We start from the raw sequence: 17,742 nt of genomic DNA on the forward strand, positions 1-17,742 counted from the left end.
TGTGGTTTCTTTAGGTTTCTGGGACTGTAAGGCCATCACACAGGCCTTTCCTGAGCTTGTCAGGTTGAGTATGTGGCCCCTTTTCATACACATTATAAATAAGCAACCTGCCCGACATTAAAACCACAAGTCCATCCTGTAATTGTGCAGTAATCTCCTTAGGTCCCAAGTTTAGATCCTTCCACATTTCTCTTGCCTTTTTTACATCATTTTGCTTGCTTGTTTGAGGTCCAATCTGTTGCAGAACAATTCTTTGGTAAAATGCAATGGAATGAATTACTAGGAAAAGGAAATTAAAAATAAACAACAAAGGCACACAAAAACAAGAGCCGTTTTCATTAGAATCAACTGACAAACTACTCTGTAGAATTGTTAGAAAAGTTTCTAAAAGCTTACTTTCAATTTTCCTGGTGTATCTCACCATGCACTCATCAAATAGTTTGTGAATCGACACCTATCTATGGACCACATTTTAAACAGAACCTCTATGCATAGAGATGTGCTGGGAATGCTTAACAATAGGGTTTTCAGGGGACAACTACTGATTTACTGTACAGTATCTGCCAATTTCCATGGTGTAAACATACCAAGTTCATTCAGTTTCAAGCTATTAATGAAATGTCACTGAGCACAGACTTGGGAAGAGATGTGCACAATCACCTCTTATGGGCTTGTTCTTGTGTTCAAAAGACTTTCTAAAATTTAGTAACCAAGAACTGCTAAGTAATTCTTCAACATGGCTTTATAGTATCTGACCTATTAGCTTTGAGAACCCATTAATAAGATACAGAAAGTGGTTTTGATCTTACATCTATCTGCTTTATGGCCACCTGACTTGTGTGTGCTCTTTTTAAAAAAAATATATTTTTATTGATTTCAGAGAGGAAGGGAGAGGGACAAAAACATCAATGATAGAGAATCAGTGATCAGCTGCCTCCTGCATGCCCCCCACTGGGGATAAAGCCCGCAACCCGGGCATGTGCCCTTGACAGAATCGAACCAGGGACCCTTCAGTCCACAGGCTAACGCTCTATCCACGGAGCAAAACCAGCTAGGGCTCTTTTTTTTTTTACAATATACAAAATAAATCTATTTACCAGATTGTAGATACAAAATAATTAGCCATTTACATGCAATAAACATTAATGTTTCAAGAAAAACAATTTTAAATAATATTACATGCAATAATCATTAATATTTCAAAAAAATATTTTTAAAATAATAATATTACCAAAACTGTACTAACATAGTATAATATCACAAAAGTTGTAGGGAATATTAAAAATCTGCAAATATCAGGATTACTTTTATTATTTTCTAAAATATTTTTGTTCATCAGTTTATGTTGTTCATTATATTCCACAAATAAGTGAGATCATGTGATATTTATCTTTCTCTGACTGGCTTATTTCTCTTAGCATAATGCTCTCCAGGTATATCCATGCTGTTGCAAACGATAAGAGTTCCTTCTTTTTTACAGCAGCACTGTGTAGATGTACTACAGTTTTTTAACACCCTCCTCTACCATACTCTTCCTGTCACTCAGACCTCAGTGGATTCTAAGTTATTCGTGGTATTGAATCATGAGAATAGAATGAGAAAAACAAAAACAAAAACTTAGGAGAGAAGAAGGGTTTAGGGTTTAGTCTGAAAAGCTAGGAAAGAGTGATGCTGGGGAAAATTGGGGGATTTAGTTGTATGAATTTCTAGAGCAACCTTAAATGCAAAAGATTTGGGGCACCAGAAAGAAGGGAATTGTGATTGTGAGCAGTGTGTTGGATCTTCTTTCTTCTACTTCAAAAGGCAGTCTTGGAGATTTGAACTCCTAATACCTATTTGATGACTGACAGGTGGTACTTGACTGTGACTCCTGGGGTAGCATTGTGCCCAGCTCCACACCGCAGTAAAACCTCATCACAAAGCCCCTGGGATAAAAACACAGCCGATGAGTCCTGTCCTCTATTCAGCTCCCTTATTCTAAGTGGGACAATTTTAGGTTCTTACTTCCTTCAGGCACTGGGGCTGGGCCAGCCCGTTAGGGAAGACATGTCCCCAGAATTCTCCCTCTCCAATCTAACCATAGTGGACTTGTGGCACTGCTGCTGCTCTCTGGAAGTCCCCATTGATCAAAGTACTGTGGGGGCTAAAAAATATATGAATACTTTTTTCTCTCACCTAAGGTCTTTTGGCGAGGCTCTTAATCAAATTAACAGAGATAGAATAACAGGAGAAAATCCAAGTTTTAATACATGCAAATGGAGAATTCACATAGGCATGAAAGACCATGAGGCAGCATTGGGTATATAAGACATTTCTGAACCAAGGAGAAAGGGGAGGGGGCAACAGGGGACTGGATGTCAGAAGTGAGAATGGGTGATTTGCAGGCAGTTGAGGAAGAGGCTAACATACAGAGCAGGCAAATTCTTGCTAAGCAACTCAGAAACAATGGGGTATCTAGCGGAGAGGCTTGAAGTCTTCCTGCTAGGGTGAAGATTCTTAAGGTGATTAAGCTAAGGCTGCTTTCCCAAAGCAGGTTTCTCTGTCTGAATCTCTTGGGCAGGAAAGGGGGGGGGGGAAGTTGCAAAGGTTCTTTATGAGTTTTTTGTTTCTTAATAAACAGCGTAAGATCAATATCCCTAAAAGCAGTTTTCCGGTGACAGAAGTTTGGTTCCCTTCAGCACCCAGAGTTATCCCTATGGATATCGAAGAGGAGCTGACAACAGCCCTCAGATGCCACCAAGTTGCAATGGGCCCTAGCGAGTGTCTCCAAGCCCAGTCATTACCCTGGAAATAATGTGCTTCTCCACCTCCACATCACACTCATCACATCAGGGCAGAATTTTTACTGTACATCACAGCATAGGAAACGATTCTGTATGTGTCTGCTTGGTCCAGTTTTGACCATCCACGTTAAAAGAGAAAATTGGGGTAGCTAACCACAAGCAGTAAACCATCCAAAAGATCAGACATTTGATGTTGGAATGTGGCATGGAATTTCTTTGGAATATGAGTGGACCAAATGTCCTGGGAATCCATTTTTAAGAACAGAATGAGTTCACATTGTAAAGATTTGTTTTAGGAAAAGTAATAAAATGATCTAATCTCATTTGGTTCAAATAGATTCTATCCTCATTATGGTCACTCCTCCTCTCACCCACTCTGGTCTTCAGATGAATAACCAAGACTTAGCATTACCCCAAGCAGGGTTATCCTGTTCAGACCTTCCGAGGGAGCACAAGGCAGTTCCACGGTAGGGACAGTGCATGGGACTACAGTGGGTGAGGTGGAATATTGACAATGCTCAGGCTTGCCTTACTTGGCCGGAAGCTTCACTGTGGCCTGTGGGAGAACCTGAGACCAGACTGGTTCTGCTCCTGGCTCTGCACCTTGCAGGCACTGTGAGTCTCTCTGGGCCACATTGCCTCTCAGGACTGCTGATGGTTGAACTCTATTCCCATGTAAAGCAGTATGTTTTATGCAATAATCTTAAATGGAAGGTTTCCCTGGGGTGAGCCTCTACCAGCATCCTTCCCAGGTAACTGAGAGGTGACATATGTATTATTCACATTACCCTCCTTCTTTCCTCAAGAGCACATATGATATTGTAATGTGACATCTGTGTGTGTGTTTTCCTTCAACTCTCAGGCAATCCCTGGGAAGTAGCCAAACATCTCTGTCCCTGTGTCTTTTACGGTTAAGGAAATCCCTCTGAATCACAGGGCAGTGGAGCATCAGGACAATATAATAGGGTCTTTCTGTTTATTGGTCATTATTGGATGCTCCCTTTGAGTGGCCTGGGGAAGCATCCTAAGTATTGAAGTGAATGTTTCCTTCTGCACGATGGCCCCAGTGTCAGTTAGAGTCAGAGGTAAGGAGGTGGGCTGTGTGGTCAGGACCTGCTGATTTGATATAACAGCAGGGACACCAGCTGAGAGGAAAAGGCATGGATGGGGTGGGGGTGGGGGTGGGGCGAAAGTGATGGAAACAATAGTTTGAGCCATGTTTTAAAGGGACTAAACAAAATTTTTTAGAAAGCTGGTAAAGAAATTGTTCTTTACTGGCAGGGAGTTCCCATCTGGACACTTAACTCATTTTGATCTGCATTTTCCTATATCGTGCTACACACATGGAAAGCTGAAAGCCAGCGTGTAAAGCTTCTTCAAGACCCTCAGCATGACAATTAGATGGTTGTAGAGAGGGCTGGAGCCTGCTTCAGCTGGGGCCTCAGGAGAACCTCAGCTAATTCACCAGGTCCACCTCACTGCGCAGGTGCAGGCCCTGAGGTGATCAAGTCGCCCTGAAGGACAGCACATCAGGGAGTGGGCTCAAACAAACACACAGAGACGGATTTAGAAACTAGTGTGTACATTTATTTTACAATTAAAGGAGACTTTGGTACAGTGTATTGCCTCTCAATAGGTAGTTCTGCTGAGAAACAACCACCAAAAAAATCAGAACAAAAATTCATGTAGTTCTACCCATAAAGAGAGAAAGAGATAGAAAGGGGGGAGAGAGAGCAAGGAGGAGGAGGAGGAGAAGGAAGAGGAGGGAGAAGAGGAAAGGGGAGGGATGGGGAGGGGAGGGGAGAAGAGGAGAGGGAAGCAAATTGCAGGAACCTATGACAATATGCTGTATATCCCCCACCCCTTACCCAGGCACCTCATACTGTTCTTAGGATTTTACATGCTTACAATCTCTATGCTTTCCTTCTTTTCCCAATGTTTATTATCAACCATCAGAATCTTCTTTAACGAGTTACTTGGTTTAATATTACTTCTATTTAATATTTTCCTGAGAAGGTAGAGACTACCCTGGCCTTATCCATGTTCATATATTATCTCTCAGGGTGCACTGTTGCCTGAGAAGATTTCTACAGATGGCTAATCATGTCTACTTTATGTTGACTCGTATTAATTTCCATTTCAGAAACTTCCATCTCAGAGGTTGGTGTTTTTCGATCTTTTGTCCCCTCAGTTTTGTGGGGGTGTCACCTCATGAAAGGCTCTAAGGGCCCAACCAGGAATCTCACTTCGTCTGTCATGGACTTGTGTTCTTGTTATGTGTCTTAGTGTGTTTCATGTGCCCTAATTTCCAATGGATGTCAGTTACAATATCAGAAATTAAACCCATGCAGAAATCACAGTGTCTTTGTTTTCACTGTCTTCCAGTGTCATCTTGCATTACAACATATAAGAAGACACCACCTCCAGTCCCACCCAGAACTACCACGAAACCTTTCATTTCTATCACAGCCCAGAGTAGCACAGAGTCTGCCCAGGATGCCTACATGGACGGACAGGGCCAGCGAGGAGATATTATCAGCCAGTCTGGACTGAGCAACTCCACGGAGAGCCTGGACAGTATGAAGGCTCTGACAGCCGCCATCGAAGCCGCCAATGCCCAGATCCACGGCCCTGCAAGTCAACACATGGGCAACAACCCTGCCACCATCACCACCACAACCACCATAGCCACCATCACTACAGAGGACAGGAAGAAGGATCACTTTAAGAAAAATCGATGCTTGTCAATTGGGATACAGGTAACAGCCTCCCTTTCCGACCTTTGAATTAGGAACCCAAAACTAAGAAATGTAACTTATATTTTCCCAGATTTGCATTCTTGCCATTTTGGATGACATAGCTATGCCTAGAACCAGATTTTCAATTTATTGGCTCTGGACTCCCTAAATTGTTAAACATGATGAAACAAAATTATGAAGGCATTATGTCTATTCTTTGTGTTCTTTAAATTGAATGTGTGACTCAAACTGTAGGGTAATTAAACAAACATGAACACAGTCAAACACAAAGGGCCCTCAATTCCTAATGCACATTTTGATTCTCAACAAAGGAGTGGACATCCAAGAATAACCTGGGTTATCGGGTGGTATTACAGTACATTCAACACCCTTGAGTAACCAGATGAGAACAAAAATGTGAGTCCCTCCTCATAGATACAGGAGGAAGGGAGAGCAAGACCAAAGAGCCTGATGGTGTGGAAAGCAGTTACTCACATCACAGCATCAAGAGGAAAGAATGCACAGCAGTTTCAGCGTAATCATTGGCCATTTAGTCAAGCATCTCATAAAAATGGTAGAAAACTCATCAGGGCTGTCAGTTCAGCTCACTGTTTTCTGCTCCTCAAAGATAACATCAAACTAATTCTTGTTTTTCCTACCTGTTCAGCTTGGCTTACCCTTTTATTAATGGAGAAGAGTCATTCTTTTCACCCGGTTTTGTTGTGCAGGTGCCCTTTGAATAATAACTTCCTGACGTGGTGTCCAATAAATCTATCCACACTGAACCAACACTAGGGCACAGCTAAAGCCAGGTGCGGGGTACATTTTTCACAACAATGATGTATTTTCACAGTCCATTCTGCAGAGTCCACTTTCAAAGGGTAATTAAACTTTCTCTAATAGTGATGAGTCAAATGCTTTTTATAACCTGCAGGTTACCATAACACAAGTTGTCAAGTTTCCTAAAAGAACTCCTAGCCCTGATGCTTAGAATTAAATGGCACAGCAGGAGGCATGGGCCCAAAGCCAGCCTCCACCACCATGCCCTCCACATCTTCCTAGAAGCTGATTACCCTCCCAACACTGAAGGATTTGGAATAGGGAAGAGCAGAGGTCAGTCCTCTGTGTCATCCTAGGCAAATTACTTCATCTTCCTGAGCCTGTTTCCTCCTCTATCCCTCATAGGATTATTTTGAGAATGAAGTTTCCTAAATTGAGCAACCTATGGGGGTATAGAGTTTCAATATGAGATGATGAAAAAATTAGAGAGATTGATGGTGGTGATGTCAGCACAACAATATGAATGTACTTAATGCCCCTGGAACTGTACATTTTAAAATGGAAACTTTAAAAAAAATTTTATTGATTTCAGAGAGAAAGGGAGAGAGAGAGAGAGAAATAAAAACATCAGTGATGATCATCATCAATTGGCTGCCTCCTGCACCCTCCCTACTGGGGATCGAGCCCATAACGCAGGCATGTGCCCTGACAGGGAATCTAACCATGAACCCCTGGTTCATAGGTCAACACTCAACCACTGAGCCAAAAAAATATTTATTGGCCTATTGGACTGCTATCTATAAATTGCCTATTCATATCCTTTGCTAGTTTTTTGTGTTTTTATCTATTGAGTTGTGTTTTATTTTATTTGTGGGATCTCTTTATAGCTTATGACCCTTAATAATCCTTTCTTGGTTGTGTATACGGTAAATATTTTCTCTCATTTATTATTTATCTTTTAAATTTTGTCCTTCATTGTAGAGAATCTTAAATTACTATGCAGTCAAACTAGCTTTTATAGTTTAGAAAGGCTTCCTCTACTCTGAGTATATTTTTAAAGTTCTCTTGTGTTTACTTTTATCCTGTCATATTTAATATTTTTGGTTTTTTTGTTGTTGTTAATCCTCACCTGAGGATATTTTTTCCATTGCATTTTAGAGAGAGTGGAAGGGAGGGGGAGACACACAGAGAGAAACATCGATGTGAGAGAGACACATTGATTGGTTTCCTCCCACAAGAGTCCCAACATGCACCAGGGTTGGAGCCTGCAACCGAGGTATGTGCCCAACCAGAATTGAACCCGTGACATTTCAGTCTATGGGCCAACACTCTAATCACTGAGCAAAACCTGCTAGGATTTCATGTTTAATTTTTTTTTTTTTTTAATCCTCACCCGAGGATATTTTTCTATTGATTTTTAGAGAGAGTAGAAGAGAGAGGGTAAGACAGAGAGAAATATTGATGTGAGAGAAACACATCAATTGGTTGCCTCCTACAAGCACCCCAACCAGGGCCCGGGCCAGGGAGGAGCCTGCAATGGAGGTACGTGCCCTTGACCGGAATCGAACCTAGGACCCTTCAGTCCACAGGCTTAGGCCTAATCTATCACATAGGCTCTAGGTCATACATGGGCACATTTTCTATATGAGCTGTAACATATACATAACTATTAAGAAGCTATGGAGTAATATTTAAAGCCAGTTCCTTAGTTTAAGGGGGGGAGAGGAGGAGGGGATAAAGATATTCTATAGTTTATCTTAATGAGGTAAATACCTAAATCTCCCAAAATCAATAATTCTGACTATAATCAATTTTCTCCTTTCTTCTGTATTTTGTTATCTGCAAATTCAAAACTTCCAAGAACATAGTTCCATGTAGTGCTCCTTTCTAACATAGTGATCACAGGTGAGTACATACAAATCTATGGAGGAATCACCGACATTTATTAGGCAAATTTTTAAGTGACTAAAATTGCATTTTATGAAGATCAGCAGAGTCAAAGTGCATGCTATAAAAATGTAGTAATGGCTCTCATTAAATGCAAAAATATTGAAGAAAATGGTTACAAATCACAAAACATTCTAGTAGAGTACAGAGGTTTCTAGTGAGATGTGACATTTGTTTTTCAAGTGAGATAAATAAAATGGAGCACCTCTACATATTTGATTATTTCTTTAGGTGGATGATGCTGAAGAACCTGACAAAACAGGGGAACATAAAGCACCCAGTAAGTTCCAGTCCGTAGGAGTGCAAGTAGAAGAAGAGAAGTGGTGAGTCCACAGTCATTCGTCCTCTTTCATCTTGAGGTTGCAAGTTATGGTACAAGTATTTTTCCCCAGGCTAAACCAACAAGATTCAATGATATTGTCCGTTAACTTTTGGTAGCATTTACAGGGATAAGGTTGAAACTATATTAGCTGATTCCCTCCTCTACTTTAATAGTGGAGACCACTCCATTGAAGGTTTAGCTAGGATAGTAGAGCAAGCACATTGCATTTGCATACACATAAGCACTGTGTATATTACTGTTGTGTTGCAAAACTATTCCTCTTCAAAAAACCTGTCTATTTGGCACTGTAAACTTTTTAAGAGACGAGGACTTATCTTATTCCTTGTTTTCTCTTAGCACTTAATAGTGTTTGGTGTTTGATATGCACTCAATGAATGATAAATAATGAATGAATGGGGGAAAGGAAAAAGAAAATTTCCCATTATTATCCTGGTGGGGATGGGGAGCAACATTAACTCCATTCATTGCTGTTGGGAATGCAAAATGGTACAACCACTTTCAAAGACAGTTTGGTGGTGTCTTACAAAACTAAAAATATTCTTATCATATGATCCAGCAATCACACTCCTTGGTATTTACCCAAAGAAATTGTAAACTTATGTCCATGCAAAAACTTGCCCACAGATGTTTACAGCAGCTTTAGGCATCATTGTCAAAACTTAGAAGCAACCAAGATGTCCATCAGTAGGTGAATGGATAAATAAACTGTGGTATATACAGATGATGGAATATTATTCAGCATTAAAAAGAAATCAGTTATCAAGCCACGGAAAGACATGGAAGAAAATTAAATGCACATTACCAAGTGAAAGAAGCCAATCTGCAAAGGCTCTTTATAAGTATTTTCAATTCTATTATGTACCCAGATAGAATCTCTCTGAAGATTGAAATTTTAAGGAAGCAATTATACCATCTTTTCTTTAAAGTAAGAGAATAACCTCAAATTTAAAGTTTTCCTTTAAACATTTCCCCTGCAGTCAACTGTTCTCTTACCAAATTAATGCCCTGACACTTGCCCAGCAATCAGAATGTAAAATATTGCATTATTTGGCCTAGTAGCAACCCAAAAACTTCAAATGAGCCACTTTTATCATGTTATTGAAAAGTTGAACATTTAATGAATTGTTGAAGTTTATAAGGATGGTCAGTTCCTCGGTAAACTGAGTAATTTATTTAAAATTCATTCTCCAAAGGACTAGTAAACCCAATGTTGGCGCTTAACTTTCTAAAACGCACCCTTCCTCGGAGGTCACTCTATAGTTAACCTCTGTAAAGTAAATAAGCATTTAAGTTGATGCTAATGATGTTTTCAACCTCTCCAAAAGAAATCCATTGTCAAACAGTCAGGGATTACCTATATCTTCTGTCTCTAATTATAATTCTTTTTATAATTTTGCTGGTAGTAATTCATTTAGATGGGATCTTAAAAAGCAAATTTGGGCAGATGAAATTACCTAATGACAGACAGGGGATTTTCTTAAATTATCTAGTGATAAAGCTGAGACTATTGTTTTCACAGTGAATGGCCAATACAATCCATCTCTTCCTTCCCCAAATAAACAGACTGATACGCAACAGTAACCTAACAAAAAGTGAGAGAAGAAAGAAAACAGAGCCAGAGGAAGAAAGAGATAGTACAGAAAGAGGAAGAGGAAGACTTTGTAAGAGGCCAAGAGATTCATTATCACCTTTTGAATTTGCCACAGTTTAGAAACCAGAACTAACATAGCAAAGTCCACCTGGCTGGTTTGTCTGTGAAAGGGTAAACTTGTAAATGCAGGGTGCTCTTCGGTGCTCCAAATCAAAACGGAAGTCAGTAACTCATTGGTAGAAAGTAAAATGCACTAAGTAACCTATCTGCTTTAAAAAAAAGGGGGGGGGGGAATCAAAATGAGTGTTACAAATGCTGGTATATTTGCAGGCAGCCATGACATCTTCAGAATGCCATTGATAGCCAATATGCGCCGTTCATTCTCCAGGGCCACCTCATGGTGGGGCCCTGCAGAGAGGAATGCTGACTAAAGGTCCCTAGTTTAAATGCCATGGCAGCACCAAGCCAGGGACAATGCATGCATGTGGTTTGGGAACAAAACAGCTTATTTTAAGCCCGTGAAGAAATGCCTCATCTCCATCAAACATTAGGTATCTTCCTTCAGTTCCTGTTTCTCGGGTGGGCTGGTGGCACTGTTTGACAGGATTCACACGGCATATATTTGCTGACATGCAGGACTGGTGCTGAACAAAGCGGGCAAGTGGTGCCACCTCCTCCCAGGATTACTCACCTCCACCACAGTTCTCCATCCCACGGCCTCGTCTCCATTCTTTCTGGTCCTTCTGACTACTCCCCAGGAATTTGCATGAGGCCTTCCTTTCTTTCAAACTGATAATTAGCAAATCCAGAAAACCAATCCTTCCTATTACTAAGGTGAGAAAGCAAGAGCCTCCCAGGGATCTCCCCTTTCCTTCTAAGTCACAACTGTGCTTCAACCGTGGTTCAAACTAAACTTCTTGCACTAGCCCCTTAGTGACTATAACAGTGGACACAAAGAGAAAAAATATTATTTTCATTATAAAAATTGTATGAAAAAGCAAAGTTACTTGGAGGAAAACATGCAATAGCATAACAGTTGATGGGCTTTGGAGCATTTTAAAAAACTGATTATCCTGTCTAATAAAAGAGTAATATGCAGATTGACCATCACTCCAGCACACAAGATGGCTGCCCCCATGTGATCAAAGATGGCTGCCCCCATGTGGACACAAGATGGCCGCCACAAGATGGCCAGCAGGGGAGAGCAGTTGGGGGGACCAGGCCTGCAAGGGAGGGCAGTTGGGGGCGATCAAGCCTGCAGGGGAGGGCAGTTAGGGGTGACCAGGCCTGCAGGGGAGGGAAGTTGGGGGCAACTGGGCCTGCAGGGCAGGGCAGTTGGGGGGGACCCAGGCCTGCAGGGGAGAGCAGTTGGGGGGGACCAGGCCTGCAGGGGAGGGCAGTTGGGGGGGGACCAGGCCTGCAGGGGAGGGCAGTTAGGGGTGACCAGGCCTGCAGGGGAGGGCAGTTTGGGGACCCAGGCTTGCAGGGGAGGGCAGTTGCAGGGGGAGACCAGACCAGCAGGGGAGAGCAGTTAGGTGCTGGGGTTCTTTTCCCAGCCTTAGGAAGCGTTCAGCATTCTGGAGAAAGGGGTTGCACGTAGATGATTAAAGAGTCCAGAGACGAAAGATAATTTTGAAAGGCATTGGGGGTCAGAGGATCTTCAGCTGAAGGAGCTAAAGACTCTTTTCTTGTCTAGGACCCGTGCTTTTATTATAACACAATTTGTCCTAAGGCAAGGTGGAAATATACACTTTAAAGGGTAAGGTATCAAAGGGTATTATCAGTTTGGGGAATAGCCTACAGCTGTTCAGGTGTTTAGCCAACAGGAGGCAATAAAATGCCCTGAGCTGTCTGGCAGCAAGCAATTATCCTATTCAGGTTTGGGGGAAGTGCCGTTTAGACAGTTTCCAACAGGTAAACTATATATGTGTGGCTCACCCTTGTTGAGCCCCCCAAGTCCCATCAACCCTTTGACAGAACTCTTATAATTATTACATGCTGGGATTGGTTTCCAGCGGTTAGGGGCAATGAGGCTGGCAGGGGAGGGCAGTTAGGGGTGACTGGGTCGGCAGGGGAGGGTAGTTCGGGGGGGATCAAGCCTGCAGGGGAGGGCAGTTGGGAGCAACCAGGCTGGCAGAAGAGGGCAGTTAGGGGTGACCAGGCTGGCAGGGGAGGGCAGTTAGGGGTGACCAGGCCAGCAGGGGAAGGCAGTTAGGGGCAAACAGGCTGGCAGGGGAGTGGTTAGGGCAGTGGTCGGCAAACTGCAGCTCACAAGCCACATGCGGTTTGCCGCTCTGTTGACTAATGAGTTTGCCAACCACTGACCTAGACTCTCGATTCCAATAATTACAGGCTGTTGTTGTTCCTTGTGATTAAGCCCCTATCCCAGTGGTTGGCAAACTCATTAGTCAACAGAGCCACATGTGGCTCGCGAGCCGCAGTTTGCCGACCACTGGATTAGGGGGTGATCAGGCTGGCAGGCAGAAGTGGTTAGGGGCAATCAGGAAGGCAAGCAGGCAAGCAGTGGGGAGCCAGCAGTCCTGGATTGTGGGAGGGATGTAGGGATCGGGCCTAAACGGGCAGTCGGACATCCCTCAAGGGGTCCCAGATTGGAGAGGGTCTAGGCTGGGCTGAGGGACACCCCCCCCCATGCACGAATTTCGTGCACTGGGCCTCTAGTGTGTGTGTGTGTGTGTGTGTGTGTGTGTGTGTGTGTGTATATATATATATATATATATATATGTATATATATAAAAGTATAATCATTAAGTATTATCTATATTTTCTATAATTGAATAATCTAATGATAAGGAAAGTAAGTTCATATTTATATATTATAAAAATTTATAAATTACAGAAATAAAATAAAATCCCCCATAATCCTATCCATTACCCATGAATTAATATAGGTGTATAGTTTTACCCATACTTTTTCCAGGAATATTTTATTTTATTTTATTATTTTATTTTATTTTATTTGAATTCCATTATTAGAAAAACAAAGCAAAAGCATCAAACTTCCATGGGTTACTTGTTTCTGACCATATTTATTTTTTGTTTAGTTTTGGCACAAATTTCCAAGAATGAAGAGAACAGGAGAGGGAAATACACAGACACACACAGAGCCCATTTTGAAAGCTGGAAGGCAGGTAGATAGTGATAACCGACTTAGCTTACCAGAGAAACTGAATCTAAAGCCAGTGAAGCAGAAATCCAAGCTGTACCTTGATTTAAATTTCAGAACCCACAGAAGGCATGGGAATTGACTTTGTTGAAGGTGGAGCTACAAACCTCTTGAACCTGCAGAGCCAGTGACAGTCCTTCCTCTCTGTGGCAGAGGCCGGAGGTTTCTCATCTTCAGAGGCTAAAACAAAAGGGTCTCTGATTCTGGAGGACAGCAGCATGGTTGAGGGCAGGATTACTGTACTGAAAATAGGAGGATAAGTGCAAATTTACAAACAATTTGAACCCAAGACCCAAAGATTCTGACATCAAGGATTTGGCAAGATAAAATCCCAGCCAGATCATCCTGCAGGGAGGATTAGAGTGGAGGAACCCCTCCCCCAACCCCAGACTTCCAGCTGGTTTTTAGTCCTGGTCATAATAAAGTAGTCATAAAAGCAAGTTCTGAATAGTGACTTAAAGTCTTATATTTACCCACCAAGTTATGATTTCCAGTGTTCTTCATTTCTTTGTGTAGGTCCAAAGTTCCGCCTGGCATCGTTTTCCTTCTGCTTGAAGACATTTTTTTAAATCATTCTCTTTTTTTTTAATATATTTTATTGATATTTTACAGAGAGAAAGGGAGAGGGATAGAGTCAGAAACATCGATGAGAGAGAAACATCGATCAGCTGCCTCCTGCACACCTCCCACTGGGAATGTGCCCACAACCAAGGTACATGCCCTTGACCGGAATCGAACCTGGGACCTTTCAGTCCGCAGGCCGACGCTCTATCCACTGAGCCAAACCGGTTTTGGCTAAATCATTCTTATAGTGCATATCTACCCAGGATGAATTCTTCCAGCTTTTGGATATTGAGAAAGTCATTATTTTGTCATCATTTATTTTTATTTTTTTAAATATATTTTTATTAATTTCAGAGAGGAAGGGAGAAGGAAAGAGAGATAGAAACATTGATGATGAGAGAGAATCATTGACCGGCTGCCTCCCCCCACCCCACTCCGGGGATTGAGCCTGCAGCCCGGGCATGTGCCTTGGCCAGGAATCGAACTGTATTCATAGGTTGATGCTCAACCACTGAGCCGTGCCAGCCGGGCTCGTGTTCCTTCAATTTTAGATTAGTATTATGTATATATGGAGACTCTTAATTGAGGTCTAGGCACAATCTACTGAGTCTTGCCTTTCTGCTTATTGCCATATTCCCCATGTTGCCATATTGCTGTCATAATCTCTAGTTCAGAAACAAGAGATAAGTGTGAAGTGTGTTGTTATAGGTTTAGCCTTCGGCCCTCAGCTTTCGTAAGGTTAGATATTTGTGATATATTTTGTAACAACTTATAAATCAATCATTCTTAATTTTCATAGCTAAGAGTGTTAAGGGATGGTAGAAGTTTTGAACTTATATACTTTTTTGTTATTTATTAACATTTTCAAATTAACAAACTGACATCTGATGTTAGTGATTATATAGATAGAAGCTACTGGTCTCATGGCAATTTTCTAGAAAGGAAACTCCAGAATGTTCTTTTTCTGGTGTATGTATATTTAATATTTCCATCCGTGTCCTTGTAAAGCACTTCTTTTTTTTTTTTTTTTAATATATTTTATTGATATTTCACAGAGAGGAAAGGAGAGGGATAGAGAGTTAGAAACATCGATGAGAGAGAAACATCGATCAGCTGCCTCCTGCACACCTCCCACTGAGGATGTGCCCGCAACCAAGGTACATGCCCTTGACCGGAATCGAACCCGGGACCTTTCAGTCCGCAGGCCGACGCTCTATCCAGTGAGCCAAACCGGTTTTGGCTTGTAAAGCACTTCTTAACTACCTGGGATCTTTAGAGATCATCCATGTGAGACGCAGTGCTACATCAAGGACGATTTGCCTTCAGCATCCAAGGAATTAGAGAAGAAAACTTTAACTAGAATAAACGGGTAGTAAATCACTTTGTGGTTTCTTTTCCTCCTTCAACCACTCCCCCACCCCACCAGGCCTTTGTGAAATATATGAAGTTAGGTAACAGTGAATGTCATCAGTAGGATTTGTGCGTTTGGAGCTATGTGTATGCGAGGGAAAGGCAAGATCCTTTCATTGGTGTTGATGAGATGGGAATGGGAGCAGATGGGTATTTCGGTAATTTGCAAAAAAGCCTCTGGTCTTTCTAATCTCCAGTTGGTGGAGCCATCTCCTTCTCTCCAGTATACCTTTTGTTTATTGCAAGATAATACTTAGGCCTCCAAGGGGACACTCAATGCTGGGGATGGGGAGAGTATTGCAGGCATCAAAATATGCTTGAGAATGACACCTGCCATTTCAGCAGGTCTGTGAATGCACACGTTAAGGTGTAGGTGTTGGAGGAAAGTACTGGCAATCTATTATGAAAGCTGCTCTCTATTTCTAAACGCACATGCCTCAGTGAATAAAATGATTATACTTTTATCACCAAAGTCTCTTCTATTTCTATTAAATTCTGAGTTTCTGAAATCTTTCTTGCTTCATACATTCAAATTCATGGCCTCACAACTGAGTGGAACAATATGGAGAGGTAGCATTGCTTTCTCTTTTAGCAAATGTCAACTACTATAAATGATCTCTTTTGCTTGCAAACAACTTAAATATGTAAACTTTGGGCTTCCAGTGATTTGTGTCTTTTCAACTAAGCAGGACGTTAAAACAAAAAGCCAAAATTGAGACAGAACCTTCTGACAGCCAATTCAGGAACCACAGACTTGGAAACACCTTTGGCAGTCGAAAATATCCGCCTTTGCCAACTCAGAAGCTTTGGATCCATCCCCACTCCTCACAGCTTACTTGGAGTGCTACAGAGCCTAATACCCACTATTGATCTTATACAGGATTTGGCAAACAGCCTCTTTTCTTTGCCAAGTTAACAATGTGATCTAGCCAAAGAGTTCCTTACAGTACACCTGAGTTTTAAAGGTGCGTCATTCATGCATTTCAAATTTCAAAAGCCTGAAACTTGGCATAATTCCTGATATGCCTCATACACTTTTTTTTTCTGTCTCTCCTTCCTTCCTTCCTTTTTCTTTTTCTCTTTCCTCCTTCCTTTTGTCGGTCTTTGTCTTTTCCTTCTCTCTCTCTCTCTTTCTCTTACATATTTTTCAAGATAATTTAGTTTACAAAAAAAAAAAAGGCATCTATTTCACAAGCCTACGGCCTCCGTTTGACCCAACAACAAGACCACAAGAAAAGTAAAAAAAAAAATTGTAAGTGAGACCTCTTGGGCTTTTAGCTGCCTGAGGGTAAGAGCCAGGGATGACCTAATGCTCAGATTGCTGAAGAAAGCAGTTCCTCCTGGGGCACAGTCAGTTCAAGGATGTTCTGTTGAGACTCCTCACCAAGGTCTTACAGTGACAGCCCGTCACTGCACTAGCACCTGCCCAGCTGGTACTGAAAGGTGGCTGGCAGCATGCTGGGTGCTCTCTGAAGCTATCACATGATAACAAGCCCACTGTGGTTACTTTCCATTTCCTCCCTTTCTTTCATTTGACAAATATAATACAATTATTTGAAGTAGAGAGAGTCTTTATGTTGAAAACCGATTCTATTTTCCTTTGCTTAAAGAGATTTTCATGGCCCTGGCCAAGTAGCTCAGTGGGTTAGAGTGTTGTCCTGATATGCCAAGGTTGCAGGTTCAATGCCTGCTCGGAGCACATACAAGAATCAACCAATGAATAAGTGGAAGAACAAGTTGATCTCTCTCTCTCTCTCTCTCTCTTTCTTAAATAAATAAATAAATAAATAAATAAATAAATAAATAAATGAGAGAGAGATCTTCAAGTAAAAGAATGATGAACATGGAGGGTTTTAAATAACCAGTGGATTTTTGTGTTGAGGTAGTTTTAAAATTTGTCAATAAGACAGTGCTAACCTCATACAAATGGGGAGCTGGAGAGTTCCTCCCCACTGAATTTGGAAACAAGGGCTGCATTAGGCCTAGGTTCTTCATGCACTGTTCTAACTGGGAAGCTGATGTGACAGAAAGCATGAACCTTGCCCCAGTCATGTGCTCAGTGGTTAGAGCATCACCCTGGGCACCGAAGGGTCACATGTTCAATTCCTGGTCAAGGGCATGTACCTGGGTTGCAGGTTTGGTCCCTGGCCCTGGTAGGGGCATGTGTGGGAGGCAGCCAATTGATCTCTCTCTCTCTTCTCCTTCCCTTCTACTCTCTCTCTAAAAAAAAGGAAAAAATATCCTCAGGTGAGGATTAACCACAAATAAAAAAGCATGAACCTCTTTTTTAGAAAGTTGTAATTCTTTTTTTTAATATATATATTTTTATTTATTTCAGAGAGGAAGGGAGAGGGAGAGAGAAATTGAAACATCAATGATGAGAGATAATCACTGACCGACTG

The 17,742-nt window shown here is 41.7% G+C and overlaps 1 protein-coding gene across 22 annotated transcripts in view; it reads left to right on the forward strand.

The window, feature by feature from the left end:
• DLGAP1 (DLG associated protein 1) overlaps positions 1–17,742 on the forward strand; it is a gene marked incomplete at its 5' end in the record, with an annotated part of 693,962 nt that overhangs the window by 643,239 nt on the left and 32,981 nt on the right. For 17 of the 22 annotated variants that reach the window (XM_080685502.1, XM_080685518.1, XM_080685513.1 and 14 more), the window contains 2 exons: positions 5,169–5,542; positions 8,480–8,571. In XM_080685502.1, the coding sequence (XP_080541628.1) occupies positions 5,169–5,542; positions 8,480–8,571 (466 nt within the window). The remainder of the gene's footprint in view (positions 1–5,168; positions 5,543–8,479; positions 8,572–17,742) is intronic. The other 5 variants (XM_080685519.1, XM_080685520.1, XM_080685514.1 and 2 more) reach the window with 1 other exon arrangement.

This window comes from Plecotus auritus, assembly GCF_963455305.1.
Source record: "Plecotus auritus genome assembly, chromosome: 8".
Classification (NCBI taxonomy): domain Eukaryota; kingdom Metazoa; phylum Chordata; class Mammalia; order Chiroptera; family Vespertilionidae; genus Plecotus; species Plecotus auritus.